The sequence below is a fragment of the Boleophthalmus pectinirostris genome, unplaced genomic scaffold (genome assembly GCF_026225935.1).
Source record: "Boleophthalmus pectinirostris isolate CB_2022bp ecotype Guang Dong unplaced genomic scaffold, ASM2622593v1 HiC_scaffold_16, whole genome shotgun sequence".
Classification (NCBI taxonomy): Eukaryota; Metazoa; Chordata; class Actinopteri; order Gobiiformes; family Gobiidae; genus Boleophthalmus; species Boleophthalmus pectinirostris.
In genome coordinates this window covers 2609446-2631021 of record NW_026571095.1, presented here as the reverse complement: position 1 = coordinate 2631021, position 21576 = coordinate 2609446, and the positions used below count along the sequence as shown (strand labels likewise).

Genomic DNA, 21576 nt, shown 5'->3' with positions numbered 1-21576 from the left:
GAAGGAGCTGGAGGAGCTGGAGGAAGTGTCTGTGGTGAATGAAGTCTGGAAGTCCCTGCTCAGACTGCTGCTGCCCCAGATAAGAGGAAGAAAATGGATGAATGGAAAATAAAAATCTTACAAAGTAGAGAATGTAGCCTGAAATCTTATTGTTTCTAAAATAAATCAAATCACAAGTGAACCTGCATTGTCAAAAAAATATAATATATATAATAATTAAAATAAAAGTATTAGAATTATAAAATGTTTTGCTGATATTTTTGAAAACATTTATATTTAAATGATTGGCTGTAAAACAAACGTGGGTCGGTCCACATGAAATCAGCTGCCCTCCCCTATGAGCCATCTCATCTCTCAAAAAAAAAAAAAAAATTCTAAAGTGACCAAATGAAAGAATCTCAAATTTTAGCTCAATCCCTTGAGTCGTTCCTGAGTTATGGCCTGTTGAAATTTTGGGGCCATGTTCACTTTTTCTGAAGCCTTAGTTTATAATCATGTTTGAGAGACCAGAACTAAAAAATAGAACTAGGAAGATAAAAAATGTGTATTATTGTAGATTTTTAGTCATAGATTCTAAATCAAATATTGGGTATCTTTATTAAGGGGGGTGCTGTGGGCCCCTAAAATCTCAAATTTGGCTGAATTTTTTGAGGTCTATCTATTGGTCTATCTGTCTCAAGCAGATATTTACAAACTCACTACTGAACCTGAATATTTGAGAGAATGACCATTTCTGACAACAGTCTCACACTTTTCTGAGCTTTCATGTGGATGATGTAGAGCCCCAAATAGTGTCACAGACCAAATGTGACCTTTGGCATATTCTGATTAGTTTGAAGTAATAAAAACATCTACAATTAACGTCCTTCATTTCAAACGGAAGTTTTGAAAATGAGCTCTCAGGGGTCATTTTGGGTGGAGCTTAGGGACTTCTCCACCTGCTAGAAAAGTTCAGTTATCTTTAATAGTCTTAAACATTTGCTTGTTAGAAGGGAAGACAATTGGAGATTATTTGTGGTACATTGCTGCAATTCAGAATCTATGACCAAGAATCTACAATAATACAAATTTTCATCTTCCTAGCTCTATTTTTGATGAACTTATGGTCTCTCAAAAATGCTTATAAATTAGGGTGTCAGAAAAAGTGAGCATGGCCCCAAAATTTCAATGGGCCATAACTCAGGAACGACTCAAGGGATTGAGCTAAAATTTAGGTTTGGTCATTTTAGATTTTTTTTGCAGCCAAATCTAAAATGGCACATAGGGGAGATTCCTTAAAAAACAGCTGATTTCATATGTGACCTGACAGATCATTTAAACAGTGAATATGCACTAGGCCCATTATAAACCTAATGCAATGCCAACTTTTTTCCTTCAATTGTTCTCACAAAATTACCAGGACACACATGGTTCCTCATCAGTGCCTAAATCTTTATTTTTCAGTAAGCTACATTTTTCTCCAAATTAGACAGTTTTACATCATGACACAAGAGTAACTTAAATGATCTAGAGCCGTCGTGAGCGCTTGATTCCAGTCTCCATGGAAGAATAGCCCCGAAAAGTAAACCAAAGAAAAGGTAACCAAAAACACAAACAGTAGTCCAAGAAGCCCTCGTTGAACTCAAACCTCCTCGTCCAAAGTTTGCAAACTCCACGCAACCGGAGTTTTCGATTGTCCAAAGCTGTTAGCGAGTGTTAGAACCACAGTGAGTTGATTAGGAGTCCAGTCAGTTGCATTCGGTAGTATCGTTTAAAAAAAAAAAAGATCGAAGAAGCAGCCGTCCATTTTTATACAAGGAACTTCAAAATGGCACTGTCAAAACCGCAAGCACAGATCGAGGCTTCGCGAGAAGTCCGTTCGGAAAGTTAGCGTTCGTTTTGGCAGGAAAACGCGAGACCTGCGATAGTTCCGACAGTTCCACGTTGGACAGTTAGAAAACGGCGGGAAAAACCCACCCATGCACAGTTTTGTATATCCGTGTGGTTCGTCCAATCGGGTCTCGGACAGCGCGAAACGACGCTGGCGTGTCTCTTCAAAGTTTCATTTCAAGTTCCTCCGTTGCAGTGAGTGTAAAAGATGACAGGAAATGGCACAGTTTTTGGTAGGTTTTGAAGTTTGTCCGTGTGATGTTAGCTAGGTGAGCGCTATGTGCCACAAATCTCCGAGAGCCGCTTCCTTCCTGGGCTCTGTTCTCCCTTCCATTATCAGAAAAAATACAAAATAAAAGCCCCCAAAATAAACATTTGTACATCGATTTCTTGTAAAAGTTAACAGACATCAAAAGGGAAACTATGAACAAAATGAGAGACGAGCAGCGCTAAGGATTTTTGGCGAATTTGAATAGTTTCGTTTGACAGGAATTAGTTTCACTTTTTCAAATCGACAATGTAGCCCGTTTCAAATTTGCACGAAAATCCAATTCCCATCTTTTCACAAAAAGGCAGAAGATCTAATGTGTTTCCTGTGTTTTTTTATGTGCTTTTTATAGTTTTAGTTTCGTCGTGTGATCAGTAGGATTCATTCTTACGCCAACTTCGCCAACAAGTCGTCTCGTGCATAGATTTTGGTACTGGGAAAATCTCTCCAAAATGATTTTAAAGACAAAATCCAGGCCACAAGAAACTAATTTGCAACCAAAATATTGTTCTGTCATTTAAAGGGCATATATCGCGGTATTTTTGGATCGATGTTAAGTTAAATAACGTTTCCTCGTCGAAAACATACCTGTAGTTTGGAGAATAAATTCAAACAAACAAATTCAAATCTCTACTGAACTTCGACTTAAACATGTGAATGAAACAAAACAAAACTCTAGGCATGTTTCTGACGAGGTAATAACATTATAACATGGCTTAAAGCTCACAAAGAACCCATTTTGTGTAAGAAGGAACCTTCGAACCTCAACGAAAAGATAGAAGGCGACGGTGCTTTGTCAAATTACGGTAACTCTACGATATTGCGTCGAGTTCGTTTAAATATTCAGGCCTTGTAAAATGGCTTCACGGCTTTTGATCACATGACGAAACGCAGACAGAAATCACATCAGACTTTTGCGAAGCACCAGAGAACTAGTGCCCCACCGGACGTCACCTCAAGACCAACCCAGGACGGACGGCTTCCACGAATCAGCGTCACCGTGACACTCAAATTTCAAACTCGATTTCGATAGAAAGGAATTCGCGCCATGCTTGATACGGATTATGATACCACAATAGTCCTTTTTTCGTTATAGAATGTCACGTTCAGATACAAATACTTCCTTTAGCTCGGCATGAGGTCTTATTTTCGTTCGGACAAAGCTCGAATTGCACTAAAACTGTTCAGGAAAGCTCAAATTGTCGTTCTATTAATCAGACTTTTGCGGGATCGATACTTGCTTAAATGAGTCTCCGAGTATCTAAATTGGTATCTGATTTTTGGTACTTTTGACAATCCTAGTATGAATTTGCTCAAATACTTTTCCACATCGTCACAACTGGAATCAACAAAGAAGGAAAGTGCATTATACGATCAATTTCCAAACTAGAGTCGAATTGATGCTGACCAAATGCGGCACGAAAATTCAGTTTTACTCTGAAGTGGCTGCGTTTCATTTTGATAAAGATTGTGAGAATTGCGATGAAAGTGGAAAAAAGTATTTTGGTTGAGTTTAGAAAAGAGATCTCCAGATATTAAAGCTACTTCTATGTTTTTGCTCAACATAAGAATCCATCTTTGTTACTGCAGTGATACAGAAACACTGGCTTGAATCCCACGAGGCTTATTAGGTACGAAAATCAACTTGGTGAACTTTAAAATTCAGCCAATTTTTGTTTCTGTATTAATAAATTATGTAATGACTGAAGTTTTTTTTTTTTTTTTATCTTTAATTACATTTTGTGACTACTCATACTAAGCAAATTAGCGTATTTTTTTCTTTTTTTGTTGTATTTTTATAGTATTTTTGTCATGCGGGTCAGACTCGGGTAGGAAATGTTCATCTAGAATATTCCTAATTTCACCAATTTATTATTATTATTTAGAATTTTTCAGGATTGTCAACAATTTTTAAATAAATTTGTAATCATTTGTTTGATTATAGTTCCAAGATTTCCATATTTTTTTATTTTATGTGTAAGTATCTTCATAAATATCTGGCTTTTTTTCTATTTTCTGCTCAATATTTCCCCTATTTTTACACTTTTGGCTTTTTTTTTTTTATTTACTTTTTCTATAGATTTTTAGCATTTTTTTGTCAGTTGTTTTTCCACCTCATTACTCTAGTGTCATGTTTTAAAACACGACTCCATGTCCAGACATTGACTCTGTTCATAAAGCCATGTAAGTCAGTATTTAAAGCAAGATTTTTTTTATCCGTTTCCTAAAATTCAACCACTGTCACATCACTGGGTTTGCTTGATACGGTGAGACGTCAGTGGGCACTTGGTCAGTACCACGAACGGAACTAAAGGCAGCAGGGGGCGGGGCTTAAGTCACCTGTTCACACCTGGACAGGTACAAATCATGGAATGAGAGGAAAAAAAAAAACAACAACATACAATCAGAATCCAAACATTCGCAAACAAAACAAACAAAAAACTTTGAAGAAAATATCTCCGAAAGCACAACAATACGTTTTTTATATCCTACATCCAGCTCAACATTAATAATTCGACAAGATCAATATATTTTTATAATCATTTTAAGGTACCTCTTATATTTTCTGATTATTTACAACTGTACAGGCAAAGCACACACTTCAAAGTGCACAGATTTAATACAGTATTGACTAGGTTTGCATTTACAATATTCTTTCCCACAAACAAAAACAAAATAATTCAATTTTTTGTACAAAAATCAAGGGAAAGAAACGAAAATGCGTCTAGATTTGAACTCTGGGGGAACTCTCCACACTTCAGGGGGTTTCTCAAAAGAAATAAACTCTATGCTTTTCTTGTATAAAAAGTTAAGGCAAAGTCATTTTTCAAGTTTAAATAAAATTCAAGTTTCTCAAACACTGGATGGACATTTCTTTACATTTAGCGTAAATATATAGAGGCGCGTCTCTATGTATTTTCTCAAAACAAAAGATTTCTCATGGAATAAACAGCATTGGTTTATAAATATAAGCAGATATGGTGTGCCTCTTTGACCATCTCCACCGATGAGAAAAAATTAAATCTAATCAAGCCATCCAAGTGCATTTCAGTCCTTCAAATGAAAATATGCTATGCTATGAACAGGAGTTTGTCAGATCATTCCCTTCAGCACATTGGCTTTGTGTATGGAATTACCCAGAATGCTTTGTTTTTTTTTAGATTCAGGAAGACTTTGGCGGGACAAGCGAGGTCCCACAAGGCTTTTTGAAAATGTACACCGCCGTGGTTTGTGATAAACATGGAGGATTGCATCTCAGGTGGAGCTGGATTAACCCAAGCACACAAAGGCCCACAGACTGCACTCTTCCCATAGAGCCTATTCACACTACCGTACTTTCTCTATTCAACATCGTCCTTCCGATTATTTGTGGAGTTTGTTGTCTGTACTTCATATTTAAGCAGTCTTTTTCTATAGTGTAGTTGTTTTGTGTTAAGTATGAAGCAACAAAGTGAGATTCTGTTACGCCGATCTCTAGCCAAAGTTCTTTTTAGACGTTTTCCAAAATAAAGTCTCGCATTTCCAAGTTGTGTGCGACTTTTGTCCGATTGTATCCATGTGGGATTCTATACACTGTTCAAGTTGGGCCACACTTTTCATGGCTTGATCGCTCTCTGTCTATAACAAATTAAAAAAAAAGAAAAAAAAGAATGAATCACTCATGAGCTCCTCGTCATGTGGTGGAGCAGTGTCTCTACTCCGAGCTCCCAGTTTTGACTCTAATTCAATTTCTTCTTGCGAATGGAAAACGTGTAAGAAGAAAACATGACCTCTTAAGACCAACATATTAGGTTAACAAATAAGTGGTCCATTTTTACATCTTATTCACATTATTTTCTGGGTTATTGGGCGCGCTCTTAAGCCTCCGCCCCATCAAAAAACGAAAACGAATCCAGAGCGCCCTATACACGAATCCACTCGGGTGTCCCAGCACGACTTCAGTAAATTACAAAGCCGTACCACCCGGAGCGCACGCAAACACACACGGAGCAGACAGCAACTGCGCGGCGAAAAACACCCACAGACACACTCATCACTCCACGCCGACGACCGGACGGAGGGACAAACCGAAAAAGCGAGCGCAATGTGCCACTTCTAGACACAACTGAACAACTGAGTCACTGCGAACACGCCGACAATCCAGCGGTCCCAGACAGACTCCCTAAACGTCACATTTGAACAAAGCAGAGAGTCACAGTGAACGCCACAAACAAAGTCCCACTGACCCATCAAACTGTTGTGTTTCGTTTAAAGTCCGGTGCGGTTTATTTGTGAAAAAAGTTTGAAAATAGACCATTTAAAGACAGAGCGCCATATAGTGCTGACAATATGGTACTTTATTATAATAGTTAAAAGGTTATGTACAGTATTTATAAATAATTTTTTGGTTTTTTTTTTAAAGGAGGAATTCTTTCTCTTACTAAAACTTCTGCAGTTTCTGTCTGAGTGGTTGCTCCAGACAGTGTTCCAAGCTTTAAAGCAGTTTTATTATTATTTTTAAGATCACGTTTTGTTGCAGAGGAGCCTTTATGTGCTTGGGTTAATCTTGCCCCATTTTGCTCATTAAAGGAGGACAGACACAGGGAAGCATGTGGACAGATCGCTTCAAAGTGGTACAGACTCAAGAAGAGAAGAGACTGTGATGAAGTCTTGCGTTTCACTCAAGTTTCATTTCCCCATCATCGACTTTTTCTACGTCACTCAAACCTTTGCCCAACTGGTCTCCAACTGGTTCCTTTCACTTCAACTTTCAAAGAACCCACACTTTACGAAACTCCAAACCTAAAATCTCCCAGAAAACTCCTCAGAAATCTCAAAAATCGTCTTTACAGCAGATGGGATCGTCAAACTTCCCTTTTTCAAATAGAGATGGTGATTTTGCTTTGCAGATAGAGAGAATACACTACAGGATCATTTTTGAAGCACCAAACTCTGGAAAATGCTTTGCCCTTTTTAAAATGTAGCCAAAGGGCAGAGTTTGCTTCACCAAATTGAATCTAGACTTGTTTAAAGAATTGACTTCATGAATTTGACAGTTGTGCGTCACTGTATTTCTTCCACCATTTTGAAAGGACTAATTTGCAAATATCTCAAAAATTCCAAGCCAGTAAATTGGAAAATTAAGTGTTTTAAAAGGCGCACTGTGTAACTTGTCTGGTGGTGGCTCCATCACCTGCTTGTCTCCATGGAAATGTGTCTATATGGCCATAAACTTCTGAATCTCCATGGAGACTTGCAAGCCACTTAACAGGTTAGATTTGTGGACAGTCACAGTAAGAGTTAATGTTTTTTTAAGATATTTTTGAGCAATAAAAAACACCTGTAGTTGGAAAAATGCAAGACAGATTAGTTTAATGCCATACTGTGGACAATTAAAACCAAAGCATTAATCTCCATGGAGACAAAACAGGCTGTGGACTCTCCAAAAAGTTCCACAGTGCACCTTTAAAAGATTCTGGTTTCAGATTTGAATGCCCCTTTTCTTTACTGTCGTGCAATGTAGAAAGCAGTAGTTAGCAACCAATAAAAACCACAGCAGGATTAGGCAAGCTCAAACTCGGAGGAAACAGTTGCTAATAAAAAAATAATAAAACATGATTCACAATCATATTGTAAACGTACAAATGGGAGGATGAGATGTTAATATTTGCTGATAATATTAGCTACATAAAGCTGCACGACAATGCCATCGCCGCCACTCCCACAAGGCCAGTAACAACCAACTGTTTCTTATTGAAACTCAACACCAAATTAAATGAACAAAAAAGGAAATAAAATAAAAATAAATTAGACTAAAACAAATGAAATGGTGCTGTACGTGCACAGTAAAGTGCTTTTGTCTGCGAGCCCTGATCAGAAGAAGGCGCCTCCTCTGATGGATTTTTGATGCTGATTCTGGGATAGACAGCCCTGACGTGTTTGGGGTGGGAGGGTGGAGCAGGGGGTGGGAGGGTGGAGCGGGGGGTGCGGGCAGGGGGCTTTATTGGGGGGACTTGGGCGGCGTATGGTGGGGGTCTTTGATGTTGCTTTTCCCTGGAAGTGGAGGAGGAGAGGCCCATCGTCGGCGAGGAGGGTCCCGCTGCGATCGTCCCGGTAGCGGCTGGGGGCTTTCTCTGGGGGGCTTGTTGGCGGCGGTGGAGGTGTTGAGGGTGGCGTCGCCTCCTGCTGGGGGGTGGGCTGTCTCGGGGCACTTCCGGTCTTCAGCGCTGGGTTTGGGCTCCTTACAGGACACCTGTGACGAGGAGGACGCAGAGTCTTTGATTCTCTGACAGATCTCGGCGTACGATGGCTTCCGCAACTCCTAAAAAAAAACAAAACAAACTTCATTAATGAAACCAGCTTTTAAACACAGTCTTTTTGTAGGTACAAATGTCTGGTATCATTGATACTTTGCAGCTGATAGCATCACACCCCCAGAGAATGTTCATCTGAAGCTCTCAAGTTAGACTGACTTAGCTGGGACTACAACAGGTCGGCTGTTTTTGTGCAATTAAACAAGTTGCTCTAAAATACCTGATTTTTCAGACTATAAGGTCACACTTTTTTCATGGTTTGGGTGTTTCCTGCGAGTTATACTCCGGTGCAACGTATATATTAAAATTTTCACACTGACAGCCACAAGAGGGTGCTCTAGGCTTGTGTGCCAGTATCTGCTACTACTGTACCACTGTCACTTCACTCTACTGCGCATGTCTTCAGCAGAAAAAGTCGCTGTCTTGCAAGTACTGAAATCTGCAGCCAAAAATAGTAATCGAGCAGTAGAAAGAAAGTTTGGAGTGAGCGAGAAACTTGTGAGGGATTGGCGGAAAGTGGGGATGGAGAACACAGCTTCACTGCAACCAGGAGGATGCACCATGAAACTTTCCTGGAAGTCACTGGATGGACGGACAATGTCTGGACTTCAGTGACACTGAAACCATCCTGTCGAGATTCAGAAAGGCTGGAATAATTCTAACTGGAACTGAGGCTGACGACAGCTACACAGTAGAGGAAGCGTCGCTCTGTTTACCTCTGGAGGTCGGAGCGGAGTTGCTCAGACGTGACACCGAGAATGAAGAATTGAATGGATTTAGTGATTTGGAGTGAGATGGAGAGTTTGATAAACTTGTTCTGTTGTTTATGTTATAGTTTATCTGAAGAACTGTTCATATGTGACGTTAACAGTCTGTTGTTCTCTGTTCTATTGTTATTATTAGAACTTGACTTTCAACATGAAATGTCAGTTCCTAGTCTCTGATTTTATAAAATATATTTCCCCCAAAAAGTGCAACTTATAGTCTGGTGCGACTTATGATTTTTTTGGCTGGTGCAGCTTATTGATCAGGCTATGTGTCACAATGGCAACTGCTGAACATTCTGTTATAGAAATACATGGAGAACGTCCCCAATGTGATGTCACTGCAAAGTATCAATAAATGATATGATATACTATATATACTAGGTCTGAAAGATACCTGAATACCTGGTATGAATACATTTATTAATCAACGTTGCTCAACTGCTTCATTATTTATGAGTTTCAGGGTTATGGAAAATTAGAACTAAAACTAAATATTGTAACTTCTGATGAAAGAGTAATAGTAGTGTGATAATGCGACAATGGTCTTGATATATTTCTCCAGTAATTATTAGAAACTTCAACTAACTTTCTCTAATCTAAAATCCACTTTAGAAATATGTGTGCCCACAAAACATCATTGCTCATTGCTGTGATAAATAATGGAAGTGTATTGAGCACTCACTGTGGCAGCTCCATTGACCTGCACAGATTTACTGGCAGTAGACTGTGTCCCAAGAACTCGCTCCACTGACGGAGACTCCTTCACCTCAGCCACCTTCACCTCACTGAAAAAACAAACAAACAAACACAATGGTAGAAAAACAATGGATTTTCTCAAAGGGCCCGTATTATTCTATTTTCTGATCTATTGGATGAAGGAGCGCTGTGATTGATTTGGTGTGTCAGAATGTCTAGGCTTACGCTGTGGAGGAGACGGGGGCGGGGGAGAGCGGCGTTCCCGTGGCGATGGGAGTCGGTGTGGTTGTCGTGGTGACGGCTGATGGCTGGAGGCTGCTCGGTTTGGGGGAAGTGGACGATGGCTGTGACTCTTTGGGGCCCGAAGGAGAAATGGCTCCGGAGTTCAAGTCGGCATTTACATTCTGAAACGAAACGAGACGATATGTTTTATCTTTTATTGTTCTGAAAATGCTCTACTCGCCAAGAACAACATATTAACATGTTTAATTCATTTCACTTTGGTCAAAATCTTACAGCTAACCATAAGAAGGGTTTGAATAGGGCCCAGGAGAGATCCCTAGATTACTCAAGCATGCATGGATGGCATATAAAACCTATTCAGGCATGTTTTTGATGAGGGAACATTATAACATGGCTCCAAAAAGTAGATTTTTCATAAGACCTCATCTTTAACAAGACAAATGATGCTTTTATCTGCTATGTAGTTATTGCTGGGTTTTAGATGACATCACAGCATTCTATAGGCCTATAATATTCAATACAGATGAGTCACAGATTGTTCAAATGCAGGTTTTTGTTGTGCAAGTGAGTTCTTGGGTTTAGTCAGTAATAGAAATGATCAGGGTCAACATTTACGTATTTACCTTTTAGATATTTCATGGTGAAGTACAATGTAAATGGGTTTCAGGTGACACCATAACATTCTATTAGGGCTGTAACAATATCCAACATATCTCACGTTACGACATTGTCATGGTATGAATTTCACGGTACGATATTTATTGCGATATTGTGGGAAAGCTCATGATATGGTGGGGAGACTCACGATTAGGGATGTAACAATATCCAAATCTCTCAGTTTCAATATTTTCACGATATACATCTCACTGTACAATATTTATTGTGATATTTTGTGGAGGCTTAACAACTAAAACTGTTAATATGCTACTTTTTCCTCTTAAAATGCTTTGACAAGACTTAATCCAAAGAACTTCGACTTAAAAGTGCTTAGAATTGTTATTTCTTCTTGTAGTCTGCACTGAAATGGAGCAAAGGATCATGGTCTATGAAGTTCCCTCTGTCTTTTTTTTTTAGCTGTTGCTGCACTATAATTCTTCATTTAAGCAAAGAGACTTGTAATTCGATATATTGTGGTGATCCACGATATTATTGCGAGAACTATGACGATATGATATCACGATATTTTGGTTATTGTTACATCCCTACATTCTATAGGCCAATATCTTTTAATACAGATGGGGACAAGTAAAATTATTATTATTAGAATGCTTTTTTGTTATAATACAGTGAGTTGTTTTTTTTTTTTTTATCTACCATTAATAGAAATTATCATGTTCAATATTTGTGAATTTATCTCTTGGATCTTCACCACCGATAACTTATGCACCCATGGAACATAATTTTATATTTTATCTTAAATCGTAATATTGATCATCACCCGTTAAACAAATATAAAGAATTGAAATAAATATACAGCAGAGGGTGTGTGTGGGGGGGAAGCAGAAATTTGAGTGTTGAAAGCAATGGCGTCTTGACTGCAGGACGATAAAGATAAAGAATACTTAACATGCATAATGGAGCTTAACATAAATGTTAAATTTCTCTTTCATTATTCAAGAAAAAAATCATATTAAAGTTTGAAAGCATGCTCGGGGCTAATCAGCAATGTGGTGACTAATGACCACACTTTTAATTAAAATCCGTTTCTGAATCTTAATTGCATCGTTTATGTGAGACTTGTTGTGATTTCGTACCCGTTCCTTGGCGTTGCCGATGATGACGCTGCTGGCCAGTCGGTTTTCAAACACGTCTTCTGTTTTGAGCTGACCGGCTGCTCCAGGGAGAGGAGGGAAACTGGACAGACCCAGCTCCAGCCTCGGAGACGGGGGTTTAGGGGGTGGTGACGGAGGGGTCACTCTCTGGAGAAAAAGTAAAAATAAATGCCGTTACAAAAGAGTGAATTATGTTTGTTAGTGTTAAATTTGGCCAAACAAAAAGTAAATATTTTAATTTTAAAAAGTAGGTGTACTCACTGTAAACTTCTCATCCCTCTTTTTCCTAGAAGCAGAAATATTTTTCCTTTAAAAAAGAGAACACTTCAATTTATGAACATCAGTCGTGGCATTTGTTTTGACTGGAAGAGTTTTTGTTAGTCTCCAATCCCCAATGAACCTTTAGTGCTTTATTGGCTGTTCCTTCTTTTTTGACCAAGACTTTTTTGGGTAATTAAATTTTTTTAATGTGTTCCTTATAAATCTTTTGACTTTTTTGATAATGGCTGATGACATTAAGGCCAGGAAAGATAAAAATTCATTTTGTTAGGAAAATGTGAAGAGTAAAAATCCTGTGAACTGTCAATTCAAATCAACCTGAGAGAGAACTCTTGCATGTCAGAAAAGAGGTGGAACAAAATCCCAATTTCATTTTTTATTTACACCGTTACATAAGAAAAGGTGCAATGCCCAAGTCCAGTGAATAAAAGGAAATCCTTAAAGTGCATATGACAGGTTAAAGTACTTTTTTATCACTTTAACATATTTAACTTTATTTTTAATATTATATTTAAGATATTACTAAAAACATTGCCTAGTTATGTCTAGTCTTCCTGGTTGGACACAGGCATCAGATGTTGTCTTTGTGGAGGTAATTCCAGTTCTGATAGAAAGCAACAATCTGTCAACAGTGTTAACAAGGGCTTAAACCTGCCTTAACAGGTTTACAGTTAAACAGTTGATTAGATGAATATACATCTATGTCAAATCAATGTTTAAAGGTCCTACATCATGCAAAACTGACTCTTGTGACCTTTAAGCCATGTTATAATGTTGTGCTTTGTTGTTTGCACGTGTTTGAGTCATCTTTTATTTTTAGTAGTTTATTTGTTCAGTGGAGCACTTCCTGTATCACCACATGACATTATAAGACGAAACCGTATTTTCTGTTTGAGACAACTCAGCCTAAATATGCAGTTTTTATGTGTGAATGAAACAAAAAACAAACTCTAGGTCTGTTTGTGATGAGGAAATATTATAACAGATAAAAAAATTGAACATAGGCCCTTTAATCTGTCACAAAATTGTGTTCCTTGCTCGTAAATTGTCTCTGAATTTTGGATGGAATTTTCCATGTTGATGACATAGCAGAGGTATTCTGTTTTAGTTTTTTTGTATTCTGCTTCTCAGATTTTTTTACACAAACTGTTATTTAAATGATGTAAAACTATGTTAAATATTTAGCACAGATATTATCCCACCAAACCAAGTAATAATCATAATTAGAAAAACATGAAAACTGTCACATGCACTTTAAGCTTTTTGGATATCAGACAACCCAAATCAGCCCTTGTGTTACTCCAGTGGTTCATACATACCTTCCTCTTCCCATGCCAAAGTCGTTGGTGGTGGGTTCAGACACCCGCCCTGTGCCCACAGTGTCCCTGCGAGGGAAGGGGGTGGTGGAGGGGGGCCGGGTCCTGGTCTGGGCGTTGGGGAGGCGGGTGGGGGGGCTGGAGCGGACTCCGTTCAGCCTCTCGGCGGGAAAAGAAGGGAACAGGCCGGGGCTGTCCAAAAGTCCAGGGCTGCGGTCCGCTGTGGGCACCACCGGCCGCAAGTGAGATTTACTGGGATTCCTGGAGAAAAACGACAGCAAATTTAATATCATCACAATATTCAAATTTCAAGGAATTTAGTCTATATTAGATAGTATTTATGATACCACAATAAAAAGCACAACTTTATAAAATAGAATGTGATTTTCAACATTAAATCATAGCACTTCCATTTATATTATGGTATATTATTTATATTCCCATGTGGTCTTATATCTATGTAATTCCTCAGTGGTCCATGTGTGTATACTAGTCTATGTGCTCTTCTACTTGTTCTGATACAGCTCCAGATCATTTTAAAGACATTCAGGAAAGGTTCATTTCTGTCCTGTGAATGTGACGTTTTTAGTATTGATACCTTCTTAAATGAGTATCTAGTTTCAATACTAGTTTTAATATCGATTAGTATTTGTTTATCGATACTTTTGCCAACACTAGTCAGATTTATCAAGGTCTGTTTATAAAGCAGGTTTAAAAACACATCATCACTGCTAAAAGTTCTGAACAAATACATTTATTTTAATGAATGAATTAATTAATCATTGCACTTATACAGCGCTTCTCAAGATACCCAAAGAGCTTTACACTTCATTATTCATTCACTCAAAACTGCACCATCGGCCCCTCCATCTACCACCGTCACTCACACACACACACCACTTTCATACTAGTCAATGTGGGTGAAGTGTCTTGCCTAAGGACACAACGACAGTTTTTGCCACTGGCGTCCCACCAAATTACTAAAAAGCATAATAACAATGATAAAATGCAATAAACAGGACAGTGTATAAAACAAGAAACAAGGTGTGTTTTTAAAATAACAAATCATTTATCAAGAAGGATTCAGACTTAGTAAATACTTAATACCCTAATCCTAACTCCTTACTCTTTCAAGTAGTTGCTAAGACAGGACCATTCTGAATTAAGTCTTTCTTCGTGCTTTAAAGACTAGTTAAAGTGTGACTAAACACCTAAACTCTGTCCAAAAACACATTTCAAATAGAGCCGTTAAACTGGGCAGTACATGGGCTAAAGAAAAGAGTGAGAGAGGAGGAGGGGCGGGGTCTGGTCCAACAGCCGGCCACATTTCAAACTCCGCTCCTGCAGTCAGGTGGTTGTGATCAGGGCAGAGGGATGTCACCATAACTCAAAGTGACAGTGGCCACTGAAGCCAACAATCATTTTTGTAGAATTTTTACCACAAAGCTGCACTAAAAGTGCCCCAAAAATGACTAGGAACAGTAGATGATGCTATTCAAACGCATATACACAGTCTAGTTGCAAAACAGGTTAATTTAGAGTTTATTTCCCTTTAAAAGATGTAGTCATTTTAAAGCGTTAATAAGTCATGAGTGAGCTGTGTGTGTAGCTGGGGCACAGACCTGTTTCTGGGGGAGTAGTGTCGGACAGTGAGTGGAGTCGTGGCTGGTTTAAAACCATTGAAGCCATTTAGGAACTGGCTGTTGTGAAAAGGTGCAACCTGAAATCAGAGGAGAAAAATATTTAATGAATCAGCTCATATTAATACATCACTATGAACCATAACGATGCTAGTGGTTATGGGGAGAATTTGGAGCTAGGTCCATAAATCATTTATAGACAAAATAAAGAAACTGTAGAACTGAAGTGCTCTTATACTTGTTCTGATACAGCTCAAGATCGTTCTAAAGCTATTCAGAAAAGGATCAGTTCTGTCCTGTGACTTTTGTGGCTTTTTTACTATTGATACCCAAGTGTTTAATTAACTAATACTAGTTTCAGTATAAATTAGTATCTGATTTTTGATACTTTTGCCAACCCATATTTACACTTGGAGGGCATGTCTCTTACCAGTGCAGGGTCTATGAAGCTGTGCGTAGTGGACCAGGTGGGGGGCGTGATGAGGCTGTAGAGGGGGAACTGCTGCTGGGGGCTGTACATTGGGGGGATGTAGTAGGACGGGTACTGGCGCTGGGCGTACGGGTTCACCTCCACCGGCCGGTAACCGTTCTTTGGCATGAAAGTGTTGATAGCGATTGCCTTCGCTTTTATCCTCGCCTGAAGGAGAGAAAGAGAGGCTTGAGTGTTACAAGGAGAATTTTCTACTGTTGCCAGACACATGTACAGCAACACCGAGACTTGCAAACAAAAGATAAACACATTAGATACAAGGGAAATGGGGTGGAGCAGTGGACAGGCTTTTCTCATGTCAGTAATTAAATTCTCATGTATTTTCCTCATTGACTGACCAACTATAGACATTGTGATAACCAAGCCTACAGCTCAAAAGTATATATTAAAATAAATAAATAAATGCAGCCAAATCCATTCATAACTTTGGTGTTTATAGAGTTTCTGAAAGTTTTATAAGTTTTAATAAACTATTACTTCATTACCTTTTTATTATTAATATATTTTGCTTTTGTCATCGTATTCTTCATTGTTTTTTGCACCATAATCACTGAAGGACATTCCTACTCTATTTTGTTCATTGACAATGTCCAAGCTTTTCTGGTTCTGATGTGTCTTAAAGCTAGTTTTAAAAATAGATTAGTAGACCCGCTCCTGTTGCATTCTCACGCATCACCACTAGATGGTATCTATGTTACTGCTGTCTGACAGTGTACCGACTTTGGCCTGACAGAAGAAGACCAGAGAACACAGGTGAGTCTGAACAAAGGGTGTCACATCTGCAAACTACTGGTAAACATAATTACAGATAGTAGCTTTAATAAACACACTCCATATTCCCATCAAGCCATCAAACCCTTATTTTATTCTTTAGTCAATGAAAAAAAAACAAATGGGTATTATCTTGTGGAAGTCCCTGCTCACTGTTACACCTCATGTGAGTCTTTATGATAAGTACCTTAATAGGCTTTCCCTGGAAGGTCTTGACCTCCTCTCGGAGATATTGATATGCCTGCAGCAGACACAGTGTTCAGTGTTAGATTTGTTGTTTAGATTCTTCACATTCATGAGGGCTTCAGAGCACGTCCTACCTGCTGTGCATCTGCTTCTGATTCAAACGTTATGAACCAGTTGTCGTTGTAGGCAAATTCACAGTTGATGAACTTCGGTAGATTATCCCCTTTGAACAGAGCCTCAACCTCCTTCAACAAAATAAAATACACAATTACAGTAATAAAGGAATCATAATTTTTCTTAAAGGGCCCATATTATTTTCTGATCTATCTTATAATGTTGCTTCCTCAAGAACAGACCTGGAGTTGTGTTTTGTTTCATTCACATGTTTAACACACAAACCCTGCATATTTAGGCTAAGTTCTTCTCTCAAACAGAACACTCCTTTTCACCTTGTGATGTCATGTCGTAATCCAGGAAGTGCTCCACTGTGTTTTTAAACTCCATACACCTTCACTAGAATCATTTGGATAATTTCAGATCTGGAATTGCCGAGCTCTACTGAATTAAAAGGTAAAAGGAGCCGCAAACTTGAAAACTACAGCTTCATGACATCACAAGGTGGAACAAAGCATTTTGAGTTTTGGAGGTGTATACGGTCTAATAATAAAGGATTACTCAAACATGTGTGAGTGAAACAAAACAACTCCTGGTCCGTTTTTGAGGTAGCAACATTATAACATGGCTTATGGCTCACAATTTTGTATAATATAGGATTTTTAGTTTCTTTTTGAGAACTTAAAGGTCAGTAATTTACAAAGTGATTGGTGCAGTGTTGATGAAGTGTCCATACCTCTATAGGAGTGCTCTCTGGGACTTCTCTGAGGATGACGATGCAGCGGTTCTGATTGGGCCGCACCTTCTCCCCTTTCTCATCCACCTGGACCAATGGCAAAGCTGTAAAGAGAAAAAATATACAATCAGAAGGATCACAAATAAAAATAAACATCCATCAATATTATTATTATATTATATTATTCATTACTATAATAAATTGTGCAAAGCTTGTAACCTACGTTCTAATTATATGATAGTATTTTTAAACCTAAACATTCCAATTAGCCTTATGTTCCACTTCAGAGAAAAAATAAATCACAAACCCTTAAGACCAGGTTAGTTAGCTGCTTAAAAAGCCACAAACCAAACCTATAATCATTATCACTGCAAGTCTGATTTCCCATGAGGGGTTGTTAAAATGCATCCAGCGGAGACTTACCTGCTCGTCTGTTTTACACACAATTTAAGACTTTAATTAAGCTTCACCAACTTTAGTTTTTTTGGTATTCAAATGTGTAGAGCTTGGATAAATTCGTAAAAACAAATGTTAAAAAAATATAAAAGCTCTCTTCATTTTTGTTTCATCATTGGTAATTGGTAAATGTTATTAAACACACCCAGTGTCTGAATGTTACTGTTACTGTGAACTACTTCATTTTAAACAATATGCAGTGATCCTGAGTTATTTCCCACTTTGTTAACACATCCTAATTATTCACTGTAACAAGTTAATCTGCACAACTTCCAGAGTCCAGAGGGGAGCTTTGTCATCACAGTAAAGCTAGTATGCTAACAGTGCACTTTCTGATTCTTGGACAATAATTTGCTTTATAAGCAGATACAGACAGCACAGATCAGTCTCATCTGGACACCAAGAGCTGCTTTTATAACATATCTGAGCTAGGGCCAAACACTAGAAAAAAGTTGAGTACAGCAATTGTAAGAAAAACAAAATATGTCCAGTTTCTAAGTACCAGATGTCACTCTCTGCTTTTAGAATGAGACAGAGAAGCTTAAATAATAAAGTGGTGAATATAAAGTAACATGCACACTGCAGAGAAGGAGTACATATATGGAATTACCTAAAGCAAAACCTCTGGCTAAAAGTAACATTGTGATGATCAGATATGGGTTTTTTGAGCCAATTTGTCTCACTGTTGTGGTCGATTATTTGCAACTATTGATGTTAGAGCCATAAATAAATATTAAAGTGGTGAATTACAGCGTAAAATGTCAACGATGAGCTCCACATCGGTGCTGAGCTTCTTGACATGGTCCAGGTTTGCCACAGTCACAATTGGCACATACTGGTCACTGTCCATCTGTGAGATCAGGTACATGTCACTGGCCAGATTCTCCCTGAAAACATAAAACACAGCACAGAAAAGTTTAGAAAAGATTTGGACAAAAATTATAGAGACACTTCACGCTGACTGCACCAGGTCCAGCTGCGACTGCAGTGTCAGAGTGGTTTTGCTGCTTCTCTGCTGTTGTGCCACCATCTTTGAAGGTGTACATGTGAGACCACCTGTTCACGCGATAACTATTCACTGATTAAGGGAAATGCTGTGGTGGAGATATAGACTCCCTACGGAAAGAATTCAGAGCTCCACAGGACCTCCACAGCATGTGGTCTGAACCCAGTGTGAGATTTGACAGATGCAGTGCAAAAACTAAAAGTAAAATGTTTTTGTACATTTTTTCAACAGTTGAAAAAATGAATAAAAGCATGAATGACTGGACTATCATCATGGATCCACAGTGGTCATGGATTCACAGCGTAACCTCACCGGGAGAGACAGAACTCCAGTGTCTTCTTCAGGTGCTCCCTCAGTCCATCCTGAGGAGATTCGGGCTGTGTGTCACTGCCTGTGCACAGACACAAGAGCTCTTAATGGCAGATATATTATAATACAGCTACATACTTCTGCTATTTCACACAGGACCGCACATTATAAAACTTAAACTGGGCTGGAGCCGTGTCCCACATTAGGAATAGTAATTTATTTAAAAACAGAATAGTGAAAAAAACAAAACAAAAAAAAACCAAAAACACCAGGATCATGTATAGCGGGTTAATACAAACATTTTAAGACCAAAATTATGAGGCTCACTGCAGCACTTACAGAGAGAGGGATGACAATTTTTCAGTGTAAAGTCAAATGGGAAAAAAAAGTCGAAGGAGCTGCAAGCGAACCCCATGAACACTTCCTATTTGCAACGGAACAGCTAGTACGTTAAGTATGCCCATTTATAAATACAGCCTACAATTACAACAAGAATTCTATGGAATAAAAGTACCAAACGTTATAAATTAGAGAATATAGAAAAAATAAAAAACTCAATAGCCTTGTGATTCTTATTGTTTGGTTTCAGGTGACATCACAACATTCTACAGGCCGATTTTAATTAATACAAAAATGAGGCAGCAAAATTAAATATTAATGAAAGCTAGATTTTTTGTTGCTATATTGCGAGTATGACAATCACAATATACATTCAAAAGGTAAATTCACAATTATTGACTAAACTCGAGAACTCACTCTATTACAACTTAATTTGTATTTTAACTATTTTAATTTAAGATCATCTGTATTAATTAATATTGGCCAATAGAATGCTGTAACATCATGTGAAAGCCAGCGATAGCAGTGTGGAATGACAGAACCATTCTAGAGCAGTGAAGCTGTGTACGGCGTGTTACCTGTGTGCACAGTCTGCCCGGGGTCACTGAACTCTGTGTAGGCTTCGGAGGAGGAGGAGGACGAGTGAACTGGAGCAGGGTCCTCCAGCATCACTGGGGCTGGCGGAGGTTCATCTGGCTCTGTCACCAGGGGCTCCTTATAGGCCTTTTCCTCAATGGCTTCATACCCTGGAACAGTCACATCGTTCAATTTTCAGGGGGAAAACTGGAGAGATATAAATCAAACCACATTTTAAGAATTTTAATAGTATAAAAAATGTATCATAGTTGTTTCACTTTTTCCAACAAGCACTGCAATAGGATTTTTCATTTATATTTTATAGAATTTAGAATTGACATTAAGACTGAAATATGGACAAAAAAACTAATCAGAGTTTCAGAATGTGTTTGTATAGATCAATTTGCGATTTTGATTCAACCTTTACTTGGGCACATTTTTATATAGCATTTTTCCACTTTCAAGGCACTCAAATCACTTCACACACACTCATACACACACACACTGGGGGCGAGGGGGTTAAAGTGTCATGCCCAAGGACACAAACACAGCATTTATCTGTGTCAGCTGGAATCACACCACCAACCTGTGGGTCAGTGGATCTGACCACTCAAAAGGGATGTGCAAAAATATCAAAATATCATTTAATGTGATGATACAGTATTGATATAATGAGCTGCTGTATCAATATATCGGCAAGAGAGTTTTTTGGCTTATTTTTAGGGATGTAACAATACTTGAAATATTGTGATATCATATCGTCAAATTTCTCACAATAATATCGTGGACCATCATAATATATCGAATTAAAAGTCTCTTTGCTTAAATGAAGAGTTATGGTGCAACCATAGCTAAAAAAAAAAAAAGGCAGAGGGAACTACATAGACCATGATCCTTTGCTAGATTTCAGTGCAGACTACAAGAAGAAATAACAGTTCTAAGCACTTTTAAGTCGAAATTCTTTGGATTAAGTCTTGTCAAGGCATTTTAAGAGGAAAAAGTAGCATAATATTAACAGTTTTAGCTGTTTGGCCTGAACAAAATATCACAATAAATATCGTACCGTGAGATGTATATCGTGAAAATATCATACAGAGAGATTTGGATATTGTTACATTCCTAATCATGAGCTTTCCCATGATATTCGCAATAAATATCGTACCGTGAGGATCATACGGTGACGATATCGTATCGTGACACTTGGATATCATTACACCCCTATTTATTTTACTAAATTATTGTGTTACAGAGCTACAGTTTTGGTGTTTAGTGGAAGGAAACTCATGTCGCAACTTATGCGACACATTTGACCTTTTCGCTGTTTTGATGAGTAAAATGGGAGAGTTTCATACTAACTTTGCTCACAAAGTGGTTCAACAAAGACTTATGGTATCAGAGGCAGCATTAGCCTTTATTTTTTATTGAGTCGTATTGAATCAATTTGAAATAT

The 21576-nt window shown here is 38.2% G+C and overlaps 1 protein-coding gene across 3 annotated transcripts in view; it reads right to left on the bottom strand.

Annotated features, from left to right (window-relative positions):
• Nucleotides 1-1410: 1410 nt before the first annotated feature.
• Nucleotides 1411-21576, bottom strand: part of larp4b (La ribonucleoprotein 4B) — a 58481-nt gene continuing 38315 nt past the window's right edge. For 2 of the 3 annotated variants that reach the window (XM_055151526.1, XM_055151527.1), the window contains exons 4-17: nt 20129-20296; nt 19215-19293; nt 18647-18783; nt 17441-17544; nt 16725-16835; nt 16592-16645; nt 15574-15780; nt 15126-15223; nt 13507-13764; nt 12170-12215; nt 11891-12055; nt 10119-10297; nt 9880-9982; nt 1411-8438 (exon numbers count right to left, since the gene is read on the bottom strand). In XM_055151526.1, coding sequence (XP_055007501.1) covers nt 8118-8438; nt 9880-9982; nt 10119-10297; nt 11891-12055; nt 12170-12215; nt 13507-13764; nt 15126-15223; nt 15574-15780; nt 16592-16645; nt 16725-16835; nt 17441-17544; nt 18647-18783; nt 19215-19293; nt 20129-20296 — 2030 coding nt within the window. In that variant the 3' untranslated portion in view covers nt 1411-8117. The remainder of the gene's footprint in view (nt 8439-9879; nt 9983-10118; nt 10298-11890; nt 12056-12169; nt 12216-13506; nt 13765-15125; nt 15224-15573; nt 15781-16591; nt 16646-16724; nt 16836-17440; nt 17545-18646; nt 18784-19214; nt 19294-20128; nt 20297-21576) is intronic. The other variant, XM_020932025.2, reaches the window with a different exon arrangement.